The sequence below is a fragment of the Camelus dromedarius genome, chromosome 24, assembly GCF_036321535.1.
Source record: "Camelus dromedarius isolate mCamDro1 chromosome 24, mCamDro1.pat, whole genome shotgun sequence".
Lineage (NCBI taxonomy): Eukaryota > Metazoa > Chordata > Mammalia > Artiodactyla > Camelidae > Camelus > Camelus dromedarius.
The window spans coordinates 1440286-1464507 of record NC_087459.1 but is presented as its reverse complement, the minus strand read 5'-3'; the positions used below and the strand labels follow the sequence as shown (position 1 = coordinate 1464507).

The 24222-nt window shown below is 41.4% G+C and overlaps 1 protein-coding gene across 2 annotated transcripts in view; it reads left to right on the top strand.

The window, feature by feature from the left end:
• SNX29 (sorting nexin 29) overlaps positions 1-24222 on the top strand; it is a 591891-nt gene that overhangs the window by 39238 nt on the left and 528431 nt on the right. Inside the window, exons 4-5 of one of the 2 annotated variants that reach the window (XM_010980034.3) lie at positions 5020-5166; positions 17257-17326. In XM_010980034.3, coding sequence (XP_010978336.1) covers positions 17293-17326 — 34 coding nt within the window. In that variant the 5' untranslated portion in view covers positions 5020-5166; positions 17257-17292. The remainder of the gene's footprint in view (positions 1-5019; positions 5167-17256; positions 17327-24222) is intronic. The other variant, XM_064478172.1, reaches the window with a different exon arrangement.

Here is a 24222-nt window from a genome sequence, read left to right as displayed (position 1 = left end):
ATATAGTGGATCAGTGTACCTAGTACAGGCTTATTTCTGTAAACATATCTAGCTTTATCCTCTCCCCGGAATGATCTTTTCCTGGATCTTCACCTTTCTAGCTTGCTGTCATTCAGCTCAGATGTTGGGTCCTCAGCTCAGAGACCTCTCCTAGCCACCTGAACCCTCCACCAACCCATATCACTCTCTACCATCTTACCCCCTTTTATTTTTTTCACAGTATTTACCACAACCTGAAATTTTTATTCATTCCCAGGCTTACTGCCCATCTCCTACTAGAAAATTAATTCCATCAGTCTGTCTTCTTCACCATTGCCGTTTCCCATCCCCTACAACACTGCCTGGCTAAGTGCTCAAGAAACATTCAGGAGAGAGGGAAACATGTGTATCTCTCTGTATGTTATAAAGCTTTAAAAAGTGCAGACAGTTACATATTAAACAATTAATGGAAGATATATCTGTAGGGTAGGATTGGATGTGGGGAGGACAGCAGCTGGGAGAAGAAGAAAATATAATTTTTTACTTACATTTTTATGTTTGGATTTTCCTACAACCAGAAGATTGGTTTAAACATTTTTTTATTGAGATGAAATTCACATAACATAAAATTGACCATTTTATTTTTTAATTTGCTTTAATGTTTAAATTTTTTATATTGAAGTATAGTTGCTTTACGATGTTTTGTTAGTTTCTGGTGTACAGCATAGTGATTCAGTTGCACATATATATATATATATATATATATATATATATATATATTCTTTTTCGTATTCTTTTTCATTATAGCCTATTACGAGCTATAGAATATAGTTCCCTGTGCTACTCAGTAGGACCTTGTTGTTTATTCTGCATGTAGTAGTTTGTATCTGCTAATCCCAAGCTCCCAATTTATCCCTCCCCCTCCCCTTCCATTTTGGTAATCAGAAGTTTGTTTTCTATGTCTGTGAGTCAATTTCTATTTTGTAAATAAATTATTTGTGTAATTTTTTTAGAATCCACATACAAGTGATATCATATGATATTTGTCTTTCTCTGTCAGACTTACTTCACTTAGTATGATAATCTCTAGGTCCATCCATGTTGCTGCAAATGGGATTATTTCATTTTTTATGGCTGAGTAGTATTCCACTATATAATATATAATATACAATTATTATATATTATGTAATATGTATTATAATAATATATATTACACACACACACACACACCACATCTTCTTTATCCAATTATCTGTCAATAGACATTTTGGTTGTTTCCATGTCTTGGCTACTGCAAATAGTGCTGCTATGAACATTGGAATACATGTATCTTTTCAATTTGGAGTTTTCTCTGGATATATGCCCAGGAGTGGGATTGCTGAATCATATAGAAAATTGACCATTTTAAAGTGAACAATTAAGTGGTATTAATGCATTTACAATGTTGTGCAGCCACCACCTCTATCTTGTTGCAAAACATTTTCATCATGGCATAAGGAAACCCATAACTGTTGTGGGAATGATTCCCATTCCCATGGGAATATGCCCCCATTTTTTTTTTTTAGAGAAAGTACTGGGGATTGAGCCCAGGACCTCATGAATGTTAAGCATCCATTCTACCACTTGAGCTATACCCTCCTCTGGGAATATACCCCTTTTGAAAACCTACAATCTCCTTTTAATCTCTAGGCTTTAGCTAGTCTGGTCATTTCACATAAATGGAATCATACAATATATAACCTTTTGTGTCTGGCTTCTCTCACTTAGGATAATGTTTTCAAAGTTCATCTGTGTTGTAGTACATGTTGGTACTTCGTTCCTGTTTATGGCAGAGTGGTATTCCATTGTATGGATGTACCACTTCTTGTTTATCCATTAATTCATTGATGAACAAATTGCTCTTATAACTTAAAGACATTTAAAATAAAAGAAAGTTTAAACAAGTGAAGTCCCAGTAAGGTGCAGAGTCTACTTAATTGTATAGTGGCAATGCCAATTTCCTGGTTTTGATAGTGTACTATGTAGTTATGTAAGAAGTTATCATTGGGGAAAGCTGGGTAATGGGTACATGGGACCTCTTGTAGTATTTTTGCAAATTCTTATGAGCCTATAATTGCTTCAAAATAAAAAGTTAAAAGGTTAAAAACTCTCACACTAGTAAAAAGCCATGTTTTCTGAAACTCTTAGAGTCCACAGATTTTAGCCTCAGATCCCAAGTCTTTACCAAAACATTGTTTTTTCTGCCTTCCTTAATTGAACTTCTTTGGGGGTGCAGAGTATAGCTTAAGTGGCAGAGCGCATGCTTAGCATGCATGAGGTCCTGAATTCAATCCTCAGTATGTCCTCTAAGAATAAACAAACAAACCTAATTACCTCCCCCCACCAAATAAATAAATAAAAGGACATGCATTAAAAAATTTATTTAAAAAAAACTTGTTTGGGCCAAGGGTAGCATCGGGGCGGGGGATTTTTTTTCACCTTTGAGGATTTTATGACATAAAATATACAAGGAATCACAAACCCTCATATATTGCAAAGATTGTCAGTTGTTAACATCTCATCATGTTGTTTCATGTTTTAAGATCAGAAATAGAACAATTTCAGTATACATGCCACCTCTTTTATCCCCATTCCTATTCCACTCTATCCCCTCAGAAAAGGCAGCCACTATTATATATTTAATATGATCCATCTAATCTATTTAAAGACATATTTATGTACATATACCAGACTAATCAATGAAAGCTACATTGTATTATTTCAAAATGTACATATAATATACAAAACCTGTCTTTCACTTCACATATTTATCTTTGAACTTCTATAGAGTAACTCCATCTATGTTAATACATCTTTTTAAAAAATTTTACCCATTTCCCTACTGATAGACTTTTAGGTTATTTCCAACTTTTTGTTATACCGATAGTACTTGCACAAGTGTCAGGATGCTTTCAGAAGCAAGTTACAGAAGTTTCAATTCAAACTAGATTTGACCATAAGGAATGTATTATCTTACATAATTATAAACTCTAAGATAGGACTGACTTGTTAGCCCATTGGTTCAATAGCTGAATGACATCATCAGTGACCTACATCTTTCCATCTGTCCGCTGCCCTGGATGTTGGCTTGATCCTTGGGCTGGTCCCGAGATGGCTGCAGGGTTCCAGATGAGAGAAAGAGTTCCAGATACCACATCCAGAGAAGCAAGAGAGAGCATCTCATCCTGCAGCTGTCTCCTAGGAGTGAGGAAACTTTTCCCAGAATCCCTTTAAGAGATATCTCCTCCTATGTCATTGGCCTGGATTGGGTCACCTACCCCTTCTTGAAAAGGAGATATCTCTGTCTTTCTATTGTGGTAAAATGGACATAACATAAAATTTGCCACTTCACCCATTTTTTAGTGTACAGTTCAGTGACATTAAGTGTGTTCACGTTCTGTGTAACCATCACCACCATCCATCTTCAGAACTTTTTCATCTTCCTGACCCGAGACTCTGGATCCACTAAACAGTAACTCTTTGTTCTCCACTCCTCCGGCCATTGGCAACCACTGTTCTACTTTCTGTCCCTATGACTTTGACTACCCTAGGTGCCTCATACAAGCAGAATCCTATAGTGATGAATGATGTATTTAACTTACCGTAATGTCCTCCAGTTTCATCCTTGTTGTAGCATACACCAGAATTTCCTTCCTTCTTAAGGTTGAATAATATTTCATTGTCTAAATATATTACATTTTGTTTATCAGTCAATAGACACTGGGTTGCCACCAACTTTTGACAATTGTGAATAACGTTGTCATGAACATGAGTGTACAAATACAAATACCTGCTCAGGTGTCAGCTTTCAGTTCTTTTAGGTATATACCAAAAAGCTGAATTGCAGATTCATATAATTCAATGTTTAATATTTTGAGGAACCAGCATACTTTTTTCCACAGTGGCTGTACCATTTTACATTTTTACCAGCAATGCACAAGGATTCCAGTTTCTTCACATCCTCACCAGCACTTAATGTTCTGTTTTTTTTTTTTAATCATCATCATCCTAATGAGCATGAAGTGGTATCTTGCTGTGGAAAGTGGATCTCTTAAACTAGTGATTTGCACTGTTGGTTGTACATTAAAATTGCCTGGGGGAACTTTAAACCCTACCCATCTCTAGATTCTTCTTTTTTTAAACAGGAAATTTATTTTTTATTTTTTATTAAAAATTTTTAAAATTGAGGTGTAGTTCATTTTTTGGAGGGGAAGGAGGGAGGTAATTAAGTTTATTTATTTATCTTTTTTTAATGGAGGTCCTGGTTTCAGTTCCCAGGACCTTGCAAGTGCTAAGCACACACTCTACCACTGAGCTATATACCCTCCCGCGTGAAGTGTAGTTGATTTACAATGTTAGTTTCAGGTGTACAGAAAAGTGGTTCAGTTATACATACGTATAATTATATATATATTTTTTTTTCTTTTCAGATTCTTTTCAATTGTGTTATTACAAGACATTTCTAGATTCTGATTTAATTTGTCCTGGATAGGACATGGGCACTGATGCATTTTAAATATATCCCTTATGAGGTCTCTGTGTGAGGCCAAGCTTGAGAACCACTGGTCGAGATATAAATCATCTATCCAAAGCAAAAAATGGATGTTGGGGAATCAATTACAGTGTTCAGTACTACAAGCTTTCAGTAGAGTTTTTGTTCTTGTTTACTATAGCCAACTCTGAATTATTCATAGAAATTTAGAACCAGAATAGCATGTCAGACCAGGTAGCAATAATGAACAGAAAATACACTGCTTGCTGCTTAATTTCTTTACCCAGCAAATATTTTGTCAGAATTGGCAACAAACACTGTGGTAAATTGACCAGTTCTGCCCTTTGGCTAGACATTCTCATTTTATGCAGTTTATTTTTAGCAGCGTTTTGAGATTTAATTCGCATGCCATACAATTCAGCCATTTAAAGTGTACAACTCAGTGGATTTTAGTATATTCACAGTCATGACACCATACCAGATGTCATGGTATTTGTTTGTTTTTTAAGTCTAGATTAATGGAAATGCAGTTTGGAATGAAGTGACCTAAGAGCTGACACTGAGCAGGAAAAAAAGCAGGAAAAGGGAGTCTCAATGAGTCACACATACATAAACAATTCTTCACAAAGAAGATTGAACTGTGCAAGATTTAAAAGGTAAGAGGAGACTGAATTGACAGCAGATGATGATAATGATGATGATGATGGCGATGATGATGATAAACTCACTAGCCAAGAAACTGGGTTCACCTCTTGGGTGTCAAACCAAAGAGTGAGAGAAGGAAGGATTACTTGCAGCAAGTAAGAACACTGGGGATCTTTCCCAAAGCAGAGTCTCCCCAAACTTCCCCCAACCCAGAAATTGGGGAAGCTTTAAGCCAAGGGTTCATGCACACTCATGAAGGGGCTGGAGCAGAGGAGAATTCAGCATAGAACTGGGGCCAAGGTCCAGAGTCCAAGCTTTAGGTGATTGTAGTCACACCATTAACATCACTTTTCCATCCTCCAATGGGTGCGGTCCTTCATTCCTGCAGAGCTCAAAGACTGTATCAGATTGTTATGTAAATCTCTTGAGGAGGAGCTAGGACTCTGCATTTTATCACTAAAATATTGTTTCTTGGCTGCTTTTCCTTTATTCCTGCACTCCCTCAGTTCCCTTAAGATTATTAATTACTGAGACCCGTTCAAGGGCAAGCATTGTGGTCACAAAATGGCTTAGACCAAAAATAGCTTCTCTTACGTCAAGAAAGCCATGCCCGGTTCTCTTTCTCCTGGGACCCCCTATGCTATCTGCTTACAATATTGTTAAAACTTGGTGGTGCCAACGTGATCACAATGACTTTGAGCCTGAGAACTCCAACTAAGTCAGCCGATCAGTTCTTGTGCTGAAATTTGGCTTCCTTACCAGCTGCTGTGTGTTAACAGCCTTCCCAATGAATAGCTACAAAAACCAGTTGTTCTGGTTTCTCCAGGAGTTGGAGACAGAGAGACTTCTGTGAGTAAATCTTTTTTGCCCATTCATCTGAAGGAAATGTTTGTATTCAGAGCTCTTAGCTGATTGTAATCCTGGGTGCCCTTCATGACCAAAATCCAGGAGGTTTAAAGATTGTTGACCCCCTACCCCGGGGTTCCCTGTAAGTGGGTTTGTCCCCCAGAAGCAGAATGAAACTATGAGGACCACCCTAAGAACTGCCTGTTTCCTCACCCAGCATGGCCCAACTCTCTCCCTGTGTTAGCAGAGCTTGGCCACTGATAGGTATCTGAACAGCAGCAGTCCTCAAGTTCAACTGGCTTATTGATTTACATTTGAAATAGCTGTCTCAGTGCTAATGATTATCTCATTACATCCCCTTTGTGAATGTAAAAGACCCACAATGAAGGGCACAGAGAAAAAGTCTGATAGTAATCGGATGACTCAGAGCTGATTCCTTCCCTGATTCCTTCCGTGGAAACCAGGCTTCATTATTCCTGAGTTATTAACATATTGCTTATTATGTTTTATACCTAAGAACCTGGCACCGGCAGGTTTCTGCAGACCCCTTGTTGTAGTTACAGGTGGGAAGAGGAAAACTCCAACTAGGTTCAGTAGTTTTAAGCTGCACAGCTAGCCTATTAAATAATGTGTATGTTACACAAATATGTAAAACAGCAATTCTACTTTATTAACAAAAATAATTATTGTCTTTAATTTTTTCTTTTCAAAAAATTGGGGTAAAAGATACCTAACAAAATTTACCATTTTAACCACTTTTAATTGTGCAATTCAGTGACATTAAGTACATCCACATTGTTCTGCAACCATTAATCCATCTCCAGACCTTTTTCATCATCCTTAACAGAAACTTTGTAAACAATAACTCCCTTTCCCCCAGCCCCTGGTAACCTCTGTTTTATTTTTTCTCTCTATTAATTTGCCTGTGCTGTGTACCTCATACGTGGAATCACACAGTATTTGTCCTTCTGTGTCTGGCTAATTTCACTTAGCATATTTTCAAGGTTCATCCATATCGTATCAGAATCTCATTCCTTTGTAAGGCTGAATAATATTCCACTGTGGGTTTATACCACATTTTGTTTATCCATTCATCTGTTGGTGGACACTTGGTGGTTTCCACCTTTTGACTACTGTGAAGCATGCTGCTATGAACATTGGTATGCAAGTATCTTTGAATCCTGACGTTTGACTCTTTGGGGTATATACCCAGAAGTAGAATTGCTGAATGATGTGGTTATTATCTTTCATATAACTTCACAATGTATTTATCTTTAATGTCACAACAGCCCTGAAAGTCTGCTTGTTCTATCTTCATGACAAAGGGAGAAAATGGAAGCTTGGAAAAATTGAATGACTGAGTCTCTGTCCTCCCTGTATTTGCCTAAAAACAGGATATAAATTTGTAAATGTGTTCCCACCCAATCCACCACCAGAAGGACAGCGGTTAATCACTGGAGAACCTTGTCTGCACATAACAAACCTGCCAAAAACTAGCCCTTCTTTACCCTTAGTTCCCCATATATTTCCCTTCCCACCACAATTTACTCCCCCTGGAAGCTCCAAGTCCTTTTACTTTATCTTGTCACTTCTCTAAAGATGTACTGTTCTTTTGTTAAGATGCTGCTCAAGCCTGAGTTCTTACCACCTCTTTAAGTTACTCATTGCTGATTGCTCCTGTGTGCATGCCTGATGCGTGTGCTAATGTACATATTTGTTTTTCTTTTGTCAGTTTTCCTTTGGTCAGTTTCATTGACAGGGCCCTAGCCAGAGAACCTAAGATGGGTAAGAAGAGAAAAGATTTTTTTTCCTCCCTTATATTATCAAATAGCAGTCAATTTGGACCCATCACAGAGTCTAGGATGACACTGATGGGTGAAGGTGGAGGTTGGAAGAAAATGAGAGATTCATCCTGTGAATTGCAAAGCACCAGTTTCATCCTTTTAAATATGTAATTCCTCACTCTTGCAACTCTTGGAACAGAGTTCCCCTCCCTGGTACTCAAAGACTCTATTCTCAACATACATGGGTCAGTGGTTCTCAGGTTTTTATCACGTTGGATTTACCTACAGGCTTCTCAGGAATGCAGACTCATGCCCCCAAAGACAGTGGCATAAGATAGTTCATTCTTGGAATAGAAAGAATGTCAAGAAGGGAGTGGGGCAGGAGAAGGATGGGGTATAAAATTAAAAGGCCATCTATCAGAGCTCCCCACTTTTGCCCCATCGTCTACTCTCTGCACAAAAGCTGATGTTATCCTCAGTATTTCTCTGTTTAAAATGCTGTGTGAGATGATCCCATCTCCTGAGACAAATGTCGACATCTTTCTCATGGCCTGTAAGGCCCTGCATTGCCTAGCTTCCTGCCACCTTTCTGATCTTGCCTGATCTTGCCTGACCTTGCTCGTCCTTAAACCTGCCAATAGTACAGCCACCTCAGGGCCTTTGCACTTGCTATTTCCTCCACTGGGAGGGCTTACACCTTTACCTCCTACAGATCTCAACCTAAGGGATGACTTAGAAAGGCCTTCTCCTGAGTATTTATAACCGCCTAACATATGACTTATTTTACATGTTTATTTGTTCATTGCCTGCTCTGTGAAAGTGGAGACTTTGCATTGTGTCCCAGTTGCAGTGATATAATAGAGCACTTCTTTGAAAAAACAGGGTAAATAATGTTTTTTAAATGACACACATACTTAAAACTTTATAAATGTGCAGTCATTTGCCAAGCTCTTGAGGCAGGACCAGACCTTTTCTTCTATGACAGTGTCAGTTGTTGGACCCCCTCTGCCTGATTTGTGCAGAAGGACCTTTACTGGAAGGCTCTGTGGTGGTTGCTGAATTGGGGGAGCCTGGATCCCCAGCTGGGCCTGGGAATGGCAGAGGACCAAGACCCAGAAAACGCCAAGGACAGCCACTTGCCTCTAGCACAGTCTGGTCAGCACACCAGCATCCCCCTCACCTCTTCTCAAGACTTGGAATCCAGAGATAGAGCCGCTCATTGGCCAAGTGCTCGTTACATCCCCAGCTGAAGTGGGCTGTGGACGGTGCTCTCTTGGGCCTGCTTCCCAGCAAGAAAAGGATTACTCACCCACCAAGGTGTTTCCCCAGGCAGAAATCGATGTGTTATTGCATAGAAAGGATGGATGTGGGATAGCCAAAAATAACAAATGCTAGCATGTGGACTCTGAACAACAGACACTCGTGACATGGACACAGCATGACAGATGCCAGGACACTTGTCCCCTGAGGCAAACTAGCAGATCACATTCTGATCTTTTTTGGTTTGTCATTCATTTAACAAATGTTGTTTTGCATATACCATTTTTAAGATTTAAATAGTATTAACATGCCATCTGTCATCCACTGAAATCACTCTTGCTGATTACAAACCTTGCAAATAATAATAAGCTATAGAGACTGACTTTTGATTCACCCTGTACAGGGCAAGGTATGAGGAACAAGGTAAATCACCCAGTCATTTGTATATAAATAAATCAGGTTATTATAACCATCCATAAAGAGAAGTGTTGAGAATCTGTAAGTTTAAGAAGAGCCAGGGGAGGAAAGTAGATAGAACTTAATAGAAGTCCAACTTGGAGTTAGATAGACTTGGGTCTGAATCTTTCCACAGCATTTAGCTGTATGACCTTTGTCAAGTTCCTTAACCTTTCTGAGCCTTTTCCCTTAAAGCTCTTAGCCTATTGCTTGTGCTCAGAAAGTGGTAATTGTAATATGTTAAGGAATATGACTGTGATGGTAACTCCTCTATATTATTACTTAAGTTAGCACAACAGAAAATGGATTTGAGTTGTTGCAAGACTGATTTAGGTTACATGTAAGAAAAGACTTCCTACTTGTTAGCATGCCCAAGTTAGAGAAAGAGCAGGACCTGGGTTTCCAGGGGGAACCAGCCAGGGCTACCTGGGGGGGTCCTTCAAAGATAGGGGCTGAAGGTTAGACCATTGGGGTGGCCTGGAAGGAAACCTTTGTCTGGTGGAAAATCTGAGTTTTATATAGGTGTTGGGCTGGGATCTATGTGGGCTTCAAGACCAACCCCCGCCTCCAACCTCATTTCTCCAACTTCATCTCCTGCCTCTCATCCCATCACAGGCTGCTCTCTACACTTCAGCCACTCTGACCTCCTTTCTGATTCTCCTACCCGCCAAGCTTTTTTCTTCCTCAAGTCTTGTATTCTTACTGCTCCTTCTGCCTGAACCTCACATGACTGGCTGCTTCTCATCATTCACGTTTCAGAGATGTTACTTCCTTCTCAGAGAGATTCCCAGTTGAAAATTGATACCCTCTCCTCCTCACTCTCTACCACATCACACTGACTTACAGTCAATCCTCATTATTTGCAGATTCTCTGTTTGCGAATTCGACTACTCGCTGGAATTTATTTGTAACCCTCAAATCAATACACGGAGCACTTCTGTGGTCATTCGCTGACATATACAGTGGCAAAAATGTCAGTCACCAGACATGTAAGTTCCACGCTGAGCTAGAGAAAAGCCATCTTATTTCTTCTTTCTATTCTCATATATTTTCAGCGAGGGTCCTCTTCGAGTCTCCTCGAGAGGAGACTGAGCACAAACTATCTGAATTGTCCCATATCTGTGTCTTCTGCTTTTCTTTCTTACTATTTTTATTTTTTATTTTTACTGGAGGTCCTGGGGATTGAACCCAGGACCTCCTGCGTGCTCAGCATGCACTCTACCTCTGAGCTATAGCCTCCCCCCGTGTCTTCTGTTGATTATTGCTCATCTGCATGCGTCGGGAGTGGAGGTGCTCTGAGAGTTGTGGCCTTGGCTTCCACATTCAGTGCATAGCAGGCACTTAATAAGTATGTGTCCTATTAATGAAGGGATGAATGAAAAGATCGGGCTGTCAGCACTTGGGAGGGAGGGTCAAGAGCTGGGAGAGTCCATTGATGGATGACTACAGAAGAGATGAAGTTATGTGTGTCAGTGTAGGACTCATCCAGACATAGCCTTTTCTGTGTTGCTGACGTGGCCAGGGACGGATGCTTGTGAGGCCGACTTCTGAGTGTTTACCGGACACCCAGAATGCAGTGTGGAGTAGGTGGGGCAATAGTCGTATCATAGAGCAGCCACGGAATAGGCTGTTTTTGTGAGTCAGATGCCTTACTTGGTGTTGTGCTTCCATATTCAATCCACGCAACTATGCCAGTGAGGATGGATTATCCCCTAACACAAGTGAAGTAACTGGGCCAGGATCCTGGAGCTACCCAACGGCGGAGCTGAAATTCCAACCCAGGCCAGTCTGACCCCAAACCAGGACCCCGGCTTCAGTCCTCTCTTTTTTGCCACCTGCACTTACCATGTCTACTGTCACTTACTTCACATTTTTTTCTTTAAACTGACAACCCTTTTAATCAAATTTATTTTCATAGGAGACTTTATTGGCTACAGTAAATAGAAAACGTGTCCCTTATCATGAAAAGAAAATAATTTTTTAATACATGCAAGTGAAATAAAATGTTCTTACATTTCGGCCAGCTACTGTTACCTGCTTGAAGTCCCACTTTCTCTTTGAAATGGAGGTTAGCAAGCCTTGGAGATGTGTTCGAGACAGAGTAGAATTCCCCCTGTGAATGTCTTCTTTACCTAATCCAAGGGTAATTGAACGGAGAACAATTGTCTCACCGTGTGACTCAATGTTATTTAATTCCCATGCCTCTTGATCACACATAATCTTCTCATGTTCCTCCTAAAATTAATTCCTGTCCCACCCCAGGCTTCGGGAAACCGCCGCTGACCTTTGCGGTCTTAGCCCTTGATGAGTTTCACTTCTGAAGAGCATGAGGAGGCAAAGTTGGTGTTATGGAAAGTTGTAGAGGGAATTTAAAGAGCTAGAATTGCCAACTCCTTGAACTGACATCTGATCCAGTCCCTGAAAATAGTCCAAGGGAGCAGTAGCCCCAGACAATGAGTACCCTGCCGTGTTTGCTCTCTAGGGATGCATCCAAGTCATGATGCATGGCTTGAGAGTGTTGATAAGGGTCATCAGAGGACATCAAAATTCATACGGAGGGCACAGCAGGGCACTGGTGATTTTGAACGGCACCCAGTCCATAATAGGTGGACAGCCAATTTAGAATGTCTATGTAAAATTTCTATCTCCCGCTCTGAGACTTCCTGTGCAGACCTTTTGGAAAATCAGTCAATAATTTGATGTACAGAGAGGAAGTAAAGATACACCCAAATGAGCGAAAGCAGAAGGGGTGGGGGTGGTGTTGAGAGAAGCTGGAGAGTCTGTAGGATTTCCCGTGGAGTCTTAAGTGACAGGGTCTGATGTGAGAAGTGATACTGGAGGATAAGATGCATTTTTCTAAGACATACGAGACAGCCTGGGGTTTAAGTCAAGTGTGATCTTGTGACACCTCAGAATTGGTTGATAGCTTGGGTGGCTGAGGGGAGAGGTTGCTAGAGAGGCTTCGGGGAGAGAAGAGGGAGTGTGAGCGGTGAAAGCAGACACACTGTCTCCTGCTTCTCTCTCTCCCCTGCTCTTCACCTTTAGTCATGTTTACAATCAACGTGCCTGCAGTTAAAAGGGGAGACAAGGAGACCCAAGGGATCTCTATGTTCCATTGTAATTTAATTATTCAGCACATAATACTCATCACTTATTATATGCCAGTCACTGTGCTGGGCATTGGGCAGCCATAGACGACTAAGCCAAGTCCACGCTCCTAAGGGCTTCTTGGTTGTGGCAGAAACATGCTAATAATGACGAATAAGTGCACCTAGAATACAGTATAATTGTGAAGAGCAGTCGGCTTTGGATTAAACACACCTGCCTGAGTTTGGTTCTGTTCAGCTGTGCAAGTTACTTTATTCTGTGCACCTCAACTTCCTTCCCTGTAAAATGGGCTTATTTGCAAGGCTTAAATGAACGAATCCAGGTAGAATTCTTGGCACAGAGCCTGGGACAGCAGAAGAGGTCCATAACTCAAAGCTAGTATTATTGATATTTTAATCAACAAAGTAAAAGGTGAAGTAGCCTAAAGGAGGGAACATATGGGTAGTTGGGGAGGCTTCCTGGAAGAGGTGGTGGTTTCTTAGTTGAGCTTTAAAGGCTGACTAGAAGTACTGCAGGGTGATGGCACAGCAAGCATGCGAATGCACACTCCCTTATTAGGAGGCAGCAAGAGCACAGAAAGCAGTGACCCAGCGACATGAAGTAGGTTGCTTAAACTGGTTCACATAACCTGCTATTTTTCATAATTACAGCTGTGTGGAAGCGTATCACTTCTTCTACTTCCCAGCTCCCAGTTTCTAAGCCGTGTTTGCAGATGTCAGTCTATAAGAGAATCACTCAGGGAATTAATGAAGAATGCAGTTGCCTGGGTTCACGTCCCAGAGATTCTGGCTCTGCAGTTCTGGTGTGGGGCCCAGGATTCTGCTTTTCAAATAAGCATCCTAAGTCACTCGGTTGCCAGTGGTCCAGCCCCCACACTTTGAGAAACCCTATCTAGAGTTCCAGCTCTCAATTTGATACTCAGCTAGATCGAAAATGTACACAGAGATGACACCCAAGTCCACGAGTGAAGATAAAGTGGAGTATAATTCAAAGTGGCTTTGACTATCTATTGAGAACCATCCTTTGAATACCCACATACCAGGTCTAACTCTTAGCCCATTTTTCCATCAGCATTGGAAGTACTTGCTGTTTCTTAGTTCTATACTTGGCTTATACTAGGGGCCCATGATGTACCAAAACATGCGTATCTCTAAACCAGCACAGTCCACTAGAACTTTCTTCAGTGATGGTAATGTTCTGTATCTATACTGTGGCTATTGAGTATTTGAAAGGTGGCTAAACAGACTGAGGAATTGAAAATTTAAGTTAATTTAAATAGTGGGGGAGGGTATAGCTCAAGTGGTAGAGCACATGCTTAGCGTGCATGAGGCCCTGGGTTCAATCCCCAGTATCTCCTCCAAAAATAAATAAATAAATAGACCTAATTGTCACCCACTACAAAAAAAAGTTTAAAAAAAATTTTTAATAGTCACATGTGGCTACGGCTCTGGACAGCTGGGTTCTAAACCCTGGGACCATGCTGAGCATAAAGGGTGCTCCTTCTATGATGGGTCTGGGGACTGAGACGTCCTCGGGGACCAGCAGGTATATGTCCCTCCTCCTGGGCTCACCCTCTGGGTTCTGTGCTCTTTGAAGAGAGTGGAAGGCAGAAACACCTGCATTATTTAAATGGTGATTCTCTTTCTCTCTCTCTTTCTCTTTTTCTCTCATATATGGTTGGATTTACCAAGTTCAATACGTGTATAATATGACTCCACTGTGTAGCTCTTCAAAACATCCCCTCATGCCTCACAATCTGTTTTTTCTGTTACGTATACAAAATTTTAAAAGCCCACAGAATAGTAGAGAAACATTAGCAAATCATGTATCTGATGAGATTATATCCAGAATAGATGAAGAACTCCTATAATTCAGCAGCAGCAACAACAAAAACAACCCGATTAAAAAATAGGCAAAGAAAAAAAAAATGAGCAAAGGACTTGAACAGAAATTTTTCGAAGAAGATAAACAAATGGCGAATGAGTGTATGAAAAGATGCTCAGTGTCACTGATCAATAGGGAAATGCCAATCAAAACCACAGTGAGAAACTACCTCACACCACGGCTACTATCAGACAAACAAACCAGAAAACCAGAAAGTAACAAATGTTGGTGAGCACGTGGAGAATTAGAACCCTTGTGCATTGCTGGTAGGAATGTGAAATGGCCTTGTTGCTATGGAAAATGGTGTGGTGATTCCTTAAAAATTAAACATAGAATTACCAAATGATCCAGTGATTCCCCTTCTAGGTGTGTATCCCAAAGAAGGGAAAGCAGGGTCTCAAATAGATACTGTATACGCATATTCATAGCAGCATTATTCACAGTAGCCAAATGGCAGAAGCAACCAAGTGTCAATTGATGGATAAACAAAACATATATATATATATATATATATATATATATATATATAATACATACACAATGACGTACTATTCAGCCTTAAAAAGGAAGGAAATTTTGACACATACTCCAACATGGATGAATCTTAAAGACATTATGCTAAGGGGAACCAGTGACAAAAGGACAAATGTTTATGATTCCATATATATGAAGTCCTTAGATTAGCTGGGGGAGGGAGGGATGGGGAGTTAATGTTTCAGGAGGATAGAGTTTCAGTTTGAGTAGATGGAAAAGTTCTGAAGACAGATGGTGGTGATTGTTGCACAAGATGAAAGAAATGAATGCCACCGAAACTATATACTTAAAAACAGTTAAAGTGGTAATACTTGTTATGTATATTTTACTATAATTAAAAAAAAACAAGGCAGAAAGATCTTACACTACCTCCCCACTTTCTCCTACTGGGTAGCTTACATACTACTCCAAAAGGAAAAATCCTGAGAGTGAGTCCTAGAGGGAAATATCTCTGAAGACAGCTTCTCCAAGGTGGGAGAGGGAAGCCCTGGGGGAAGGGTAGAGGAATCCTAGTCTAAGAGTTCCTGGGACTTGATGTCCAGGCAGCCCACCTCTCCTAGCCTCTGTCCTTGGTGGTCATGACTGATGTCCTTCCCAGGCAGGCAGTGTACATCACTGAAGCTGAAACTCCTTGAAAATAACACTGCTTAGAATGGTTGCTTCTAATAACTGTTGATGGACAGCTTCCTACATAAATAATGCAAATCTTGAAGTGCAGCTCCCAGTCACAATGTAATAAATGCTCTGATGAATCAAATCATCCTTGTGGCAATAACCTCAATTGACACGATTATTATTCAGCTCTGTAAGTGAGGCTGAACATTTGATCCATTTGATGCATACGCCTACCTTCATTGGCTCCTAGGCTGTGCGCTGGCTTTCCTAGATTTTTTTTTTTTAAGTCTTATCAGTTTCTTAGTGCTTATAGTAACTGTAAGGAGTATAATATGAACCACCCTACTTTTTACAAAAAGTATATCAGTATCTGTAAGAAAGAAAAATTTAGCTTAAACCGAGGAAGTAAAAATCTGCGTGGCTTTTCATCAGGCTGGAATAACAGAGGTAGACAAAGCCATTGTGAAGTGTCATAGCACCCCCCTTTCTTTGAGTAAATATTGCCTTTTTATGCATTGAGAAAATTTGTTCTATAAAATCAATGACAACTGGAAACTTTGGTGTTTAAAACTATGTCAGTAAGAACATCCCACTCTAAAGGTGAGGATCTAAGTAGCTTAGACTACTAAAACTGAGAGGCTGCCTCAATTTCCAACCCAGGCAGTGTCAGATAAGAGGTCTCTGAGCACAACAGGCTACGTCAATCATAACCGTGGTTTCCAGGACCCGGGTCCACTTTGCTGTCCAAACCTGATTTTGACCCCCTTACTCACAGCCCTGCTTTGCTCTGAGCCTGTCAAAACCCCGCTTCATTTAGATTTCACCCAAGCTCTACTCTTTTCCTAAATTCTATAATAATGCTGGGTTTTTTCCCCCTTTGGTGAGACACCCATGATTTCTCTGGTGTGTGGTCTCCCTTGCTGCAACAAGTCAATAACCCTGACTTTGGGACTACAGATTTGTCCTATGTGACCCTGGGCTGATTGGGCTGAGAGAATAAAAACCTCAATTGAAAAAAAAAAATTGGCCAATCAGGATTTAATTTGGGTGTGTGTGACCACATGTAAAGCAGTTCTTGCAGGGTCTCTTTAAGTTGTAGAATACTCCCTACTCTTCGTGCACTTTAAAAATTTCATTCATTCATTCATTCATTCATTCATTTATTACTGAGGTTGAGTTGACATACAATATTATGTTAGTTTTGGGTCTACTACAGAGTGATTTTACATTTGTATACATGCTGGAATGACCACTACAATAAATCTAGTAATCATCTGCTTCCATGCAAAAGCTGTTACAATATCATTGACCCTATTCCCCGTGCTGTGTAGTGTATTATACCCTCGTGGCTTATTTAGTTTATAACTGGAAGTTTGGACTTCTTAATCCTCCTCACCTATTTCACCCAACCCCTCCTCCCCAACCCCTCAGGCAACCATCCATTTGTTCTCTGTATCTCTGAGTCTATTTCTGTTTGGGTCAGTTTGACCCAGAGCTTCACATTCCAGGAATTTATTTTGTAGAATTAAGGAAGCTGAATTCTATTTCGTAGAATTAAGGAAATGGCTGAGACCCATTTGCCTTTTTCATAACACACCTTTTATTGAATTCCAGGAGGCCACCAGCAAGACTGAGCCTCAAGGGGTAGTGATGTCTTCACGAGGTCCTAGTGGTCCAGGGTCTGGTGAGTTGGCTTTGTGTGTTATTGTCAAATCATTCAAAAACTGATTCACAGTTATTTAAATCTTAAGAACATGATCTAGAAAGAAGTGTAAGTTCATTTATGCACCTAGAGAAAATGTCACTGCTAAGATGACTGGAATCCTGGGCTGGCGTAATCAGCAAATTTCTGCTATACAGGAAAGTGTACATGGGCATCATAAAGAATTCACCTCTTTTTAGTTTGGCTTATTTCCCTTAGCAGAATATCCTCAAGGTTCATGCATGTTGTGGCAAGCATCAGAATGTTCTTTCTTTTTAATGCTGAATAATATTCCATTGTGTAGAAAGACCATATTTTACTTATCCATTTATCCATCAGTGGACATCTGGGTTGTTTCTACCTTTGGCTGTTGTGAATGAACATTTGGCTTTTGCTGTTAACATTGGTGTACAAACATCTGTTCGAGACTTTGCTTTCAATTCTTTTGTGTATATACTCAGAAATGGAGTTGCTGAGTCATGTAGTACTTCTGAGTTTAATCTTTGAGGAATCACCATACTTTTTTCCACAGTGGCTACACCATTTTACATTCCCACCAATAGTGCATAAGGGTTTCAATTTCTCCACATCTTCATCAATACTTGTTTTCAGTCTTTTTTTTTTTTAATCATAGCCATCCTAATGGGTGTGAAGTGGTATCTCATTGCAGTTTTGATTGCATTTCTTTAATGATTAGTGATGTTGAACGTTTTTAAGTGCTTTTTGGCCATTTGTGTATGTTCTTTGGGAAAAATGTCTCTTCTTTATGCATCAGGGTATCCGGTTCTATAGCATCTTTTTTCACAGCTACATAGGACTCCATTGAATAGATGCTCTACTTTTGATCAGGCCAATTTCTCATGGTAGGTTGTTTTTTGCTATTTTAAACAACATGATGATGAAAATTCTTGTAACTACATTTTTGAAGGCTTCTTTAATTCTACAAAATAAATTCCTAGATGTGAACTTCTGGGTAAAAGAATATATATATATTTTTTTTTTCCAGAGCCTTTCCACTCACATTGCCTAGTGCCTCAGAGCAGAATACTGCCTACACCACTGCCCACATTGTAAGAGAGAAATATATTGCAGTAGTTTAGTGTTCAGAAACACATTTTAAGCCTTTATCCGTTATAAATTATAATTATGTCCTACTTATTTGGGGTTTCAAATGCCTTTGTCAGATTAATCTGGCTGGTGGGTGCTAATCCTCGTGGCTATTCCTAAACATTACAAAGTCACTAAGCTAGTAACAGCAGCAGCATTCAACTCAGCAAGCTTGTGTCTCATTTCTAGCCAGGCGATTAGAGTCTCGTTTATAATTGTCTGGTGGAAAGCCTGGCTGATTTCCAATTAGCAACCCAGACAAATAGTGTTCATTTGAAAATTTTGTTTGTGTATAATAAACTGAGTGTACACTGAGTGGTTCCATAATTCAATTTCTAATTAACCATAAAATCACAGAATGATAATTTGCCTGATATTTTCTGATACTTCCTGGATAAATATTTGCACCCTTGTTAGTGAATATTTGTTTCTGAAGATACATTTGGTTTTTGTCTCTACTCGCCCATAGTTTTTCAGCCTTGAAGTCTTAGATATGGCAGAGACACAGAAGACTTGTACAGATCTGTGCAGATATTCAAATGGGCAATGACTTTGTCTTTGTCCCAGTGCACTGGCTCTCACTTTTCTTGTGTCTCCATGACATTGATTTTATTCTGTTGCATCACCTGTCACGAATAGATGGTCCAGTCCTAGGAATGGAAGAGCATGAAAAATAATGGTCTGCAGTCAATTTAGATTCTGGTTGAATTCCGAGGTTGAACCCAAATTCCAGTGTGTGCCTAATATTTATGTGTTTATTATATAACATGCCCCATGGCACTAATACATTATATATATTATAAAACATACACAAAAATTAAAAAAGCGTAAAACAGGAAAAAATAGCAGGAAAAATAATAGACTCAGAGAGATTTCATTCCACCACATATCAACTTGGATAAGCAATCAAATCTGTGTATCAGGTTCATCTACAAAGATGTATGATGATGATGATGATGATGATAATGATAATAATAATAATAATCTCCCTTTAAATGAGAAAATGAAAAATGCCTAGCATGCCCCAGGCATATAAGACTAGTTCCTCTGTAATATTAGCTATTATTATTGTTGGCATTGTTATCATCATTGTTGTCAGGGTCCTCAGGATCTTCCTGCAGAAACTTGCAGTAGAACACTTGAGAAGGAAGCAGTATAACAAGAACTACATTCGTGGAGATAAAGTTTGTTTCAGGTCTGTTAGTGCTATTTTGGGTGCTAGCTTCCCTGGGCCAAGGACGTTTGAACTTGTTTTGAATGTAATCGGGGCTCTCAATTCCTGTAAGGGATATGCCTTATCAACTCATAGTCTCCATGTGGGTTAAGCAGACTAGCTGAACCTATTGAGAGTTTAAACTCTGGTGCATTCACAGAGTAGGTGCTCAGTAAAGACCTGAATGTGTCCTGGGATTTAGTCATTGGTGCTTTGGGGCACACCATCACCATTTCATGTATTTCTCTCCCTTCCTTCCTGTTTTGGGTGACTTGCCCCTACTTTGGAAGTACCCCCTTAATGTGCTTTCTGAAGTGGTGGCCCCAGATGGTCATGTTTGTACCAGTTTACTCCACCTGCTTGCTACTGATGGTTAGTCTCAGGTGGACACCTGGCTCAGAAACTGCCGTTCCTCTAAGGAAGAATCCTTCCTGGCCTCTGCTAGCTTCTGGTGATAGACGGCAACTGTTGGCCTTCCCCGGCTTGTGGAAGCATCATCACCTGCTTCTATATGGCCTGCTCCCACATGGCCTGCTCCCTGTGTGGCTATGTCTGAATTTCCCTCTCCTTGTAAGGACACCAGTACTGAATTAGGGGCACCCTAATGACTTTATGTTAACCTGATTACGTCAGCAAAGACCCATTTCCAAATAAGGTAACATCACAGGTACTGGGGGTTAGGGCTTCAATATATCTTATTCTAGGGGGACACAATTCAACCCCTAATGGGGGGGTTGGTGCACGCTGCTCTTTTGGGTTGGGTGCTCCATAGGGGGACAATTGACAGAGACCAGGGAAGGAGGGCTCCAAGAAGAACAGTTTGAGTATAGGACAGGGCCTGTGTCCTTCAGTAAGAAGCAGCTGGGTATGTCTGAGCAACAGCCAAGAGGACAGTATGGGTGGAACAGAGTTTGAGAAGGGGCTGAGTTCAAATAGGTCTAGGAGTAAGGGGCTCCAGCCTCCTCTACAGACCCTTCCCCTTGCACCCCATTCTTGCCACGGGGCAGTGCTGGCTCAGGACTACCAAAGTGCCCACATTTTTAAGAGAGGTTAGAAGCCTAGATTTTTAAAGTGTGAAACTGCTCAATTTTTTAGTGTTAATCACAAAATTGGTTTTAGGCTGTCAGTTTGCAGGATGGAGTTGGAGGAGGGGAGGGAGTCATGGAAGGCGTCTCAGAGAAGTTTTTGGATGGTGAATATGAATGAAACACAAACGACAAGTCAAAATGTGGAACGGGATGGCCGCGCTCCTCCATCCTCCCCCACCAGTGGCCTTTTCTCTTTTCCTTTCGTCATATGAAGTCTGACATCATTTTTTCAAGTCTTCTCACTTGCCAGCTCCGTGATCATGGTTAAGTCATCTGGTCTCTCTGTACCTCAGTTTCCTCATCTGTGAAATGAGACAAGTCCCTTAACTTATTTGGGCCTCAGCTTCTGTTCTGAGAAATAAACTAGAGTGAGGGGAAGGGTGGAGGGCAGGGCAGAAGTTGTGAGATTAAGTGTCTGGCTCACAGTAAGTGGTTAATAAAACTAGTCCTTATGGTCCTCCACACCCTCCTCATTACACCACCCTCTACCAGCCTACCTGTGGGGGGTTCATCAGCCTCCCAGGCCCCAAATGGAGGGCAGCTGTCTGCAGCTCTGCAGCCCCACTCCTAGAGGCATTTAGGTGTAACCATGGGGACCTGGCACCCTTGGGCAGAGACATGTGGATGGATTTCTTAGCAGTTCCCACCTCTTGCCCTGTTTTCCTAGTGGCCTGGCAGTGGTCCCACCATCTCAGCCTAGTGGGCAAATGAATAACCAACCAACCAACCATTCCTGGTTGGGGAGGAAGGTGGGATTGCGGAATGGATGCCCAGTTACTCCTGTTGTTCTGTCTGGATGATGCCCAGGCAGTGATTACAACTGTGTGTGTGCACATGCGTGCGTGTCGTCACTGAGGTATGAGAGGAGGAACACCGAGGCCCAAGCACAGAGATGAGTGGAACCTGGGTGAAAAGCTTTCCAGTCATCAGGCACTCTTGGCTCTAATGCTTTTGAAAGCTTTATCTCCCTGATGGTTAATTTTATGGGTTACCTCAAGAGGGCACAGGGTGTCCAGATACTTGGTTCAGCATTATTCTGAATGTGTCTGTGAGAGCATTTCTGGATGAGATTCACCTTTGAATCCATAGACTGAGTCCACTGGATTGCCCTCCGAAGTGTGTGTGTGTGTGTGTGGTGGTGGCGGGGGCGGGGAGGGGGGTGTCATCCAATCTGTTGGAGAACTGAGTAGAACAAAAAGGATAAGGAAGGGAGAATTTGCTCTCTCTGCCCGACTGCAAGCCGGGACATCTTTCTCTTCCTGCCTTGGGACTTGGGACTCATGCTGGAACTTACACCATCAGCCCAACTGCGGACAACTGCAGACATTGAGACATCTCAGCCTCCGTAATCACATAAGCCAATTCCTTACAATTAGCCTTTTTAAATTTTTAAATTTTATTTTTATATTTTTTGATAATGTCCATTTATTTTTGTTTTTGGGGGGGGCTTTTTTTTATGGAGGGAAGTAATTAGGTTTATTTGTTTATGAATATAGTTTTAAATGGAGGAACTGGAGATTGAGCCCAGGAGACCCCTGTCTAATTCAACCACTTTCCCATCCTTGAGGCTTTTTTCCTTTCTTCCTGTCATGATCCAGAGAGAAATCTTCCAAATGAAATGAATCTGTAGCTGGTTTGGTTTGGGAATGGAAGCTCATTCATTCATCCATTTGCTCAACAGATCTGTATTGATTAAGTACCTGCTGATAGAGTTCCCTGCATCGTGCACTTCTTGGGGGAGGAGGTGCAAGTCACAGAGGATACAGAGTACGTGGTACCCCTGGAATTGTACAGCTTGGCAGCCTCATGCCGCGTGCTGGGTTCTGGGGACACAGCAAAACGGACCTCTTACTGCCCTCCCAAGCTCACCTTGACCTGTCGGAAGGTGCTGGAAACCAGACCAGTTCACCAGTCCCAGATGCTTCTGGCCTAAACATAAGGAAAATGACCAGTTTTGATGACAGGCAAAAGGCTTGCAATTTTAGGAGCCCGTAGGGAAATGTTTTCTGACCCTCTTTATGCCTCCAGTTTGGGGTTGGAGGCCCCCTCTTTGCTACCATCTCGGTCTCTGCTTCCCTGATCACAGCACTTATCTTCCTGTTTGAATTTGCAAACGGAGAGTCCTGTTACCAGAACCCAGAGAAAGGAGCTATAGATGTTGGAGATGGCTGTTTGGGCAAGAGCTGTGGCCTTTGGCAGAGGAATGCAGCCAACACGCGTGTCTTGGCAGGGCGGGAGCTGAGGATATTAATACCCTAGCCTCTTTCCTCTTGTGTACTATTCTGCTTGCCAGTGTCTTCCATTGGCTGAACCCAACTATAAGCAAGAGGGCAGGGATTAACTACTGTTGATGTAGTCCACACGCATCAGCCTCCTGGGGCAGAAAGCAGGGTAGAGGAAAAAGAGGATGGATCTGGATGGATAAAGGGAAACCATTCAGCACAGGAAGCAACTCCAAATGTCCTCCGCAACAAGGTGGAACTTTCCAACAGTCCAAAAGGTGGAGTGGGCCACCTGACGGAAGAGAATGGTGTTGTAGACAAGCTGGTGGGATCAGACATCAGCTGGGAGATTGGACATGACCATTAAAGTCCTTATTGAAGATTAAGAGATTAAATGATTCTGTGAAAGCATTGCCACCAGCTGCCCTTCTGCTTTATTCTTAGATGGGACAATCGTAATAGTAATAGTAACAGCGGCAACCACAACTGCTAACATGCAGTGGGTGCATGGTGTGAGAGTCATTATGCTAAGCCATTTTCATGAATTACCACATTTACTCCTCGTGGCAACCCTACGAGGTTGCTTTTTACTGATTCCATTTTGTAGATGAGTAAACTGAAGCTTAGAAAAAAAGATCAGCAAGTCCCTGGAGGTCACACAAGTAGTAACTGTCAAAGCTGGGGTTTGAACCCAGGTTTCCGCAACGAGTAGGCATAGCCAGAAAGCCAAGAAACAGTAGTAGTCTTGCAGTGAGAACGAGGAGGATTGTAGGCACCTCCTCTGAAAAGAATGACACCCTGCCCCCACCAGGAGTAGGTGTCTCTAAGAGTGAGACCTGGAGTTTGCTGGGGTCTGTCTCCAGTGTCTGGGTGCATGGGCTTCACTGGCTTCTGCAGCAGCTGAGGGCACCGCTTTCAGTTCTTCCTGACACCTCACTAGAGCTCCATCAGCTTTTCAGTCTCTGGCTGAGTCATCCATCAGCCAAATACACAAAATCCCCCTCCAGCCGGAGAAAGGAGAGCTATAAATAATGAAGTTGGGGTTCCGCCTGGAACCAGATTCTCATGGGAGAGGACACTGGTTGACAGCCAAGTTCTGTCAGTCTTACTCTTTGTTGACCTCCAGGCCTGGTTTCTGCTGATCCGTGTATCTTGGCAAACTGAATGGGAATGGTGCTCTCCAGAGGCCTCCAACTTAGATCAGCAGACTCATTGTGCCTGTGGCCCATGGCAGAGCCAGGGCTCTTG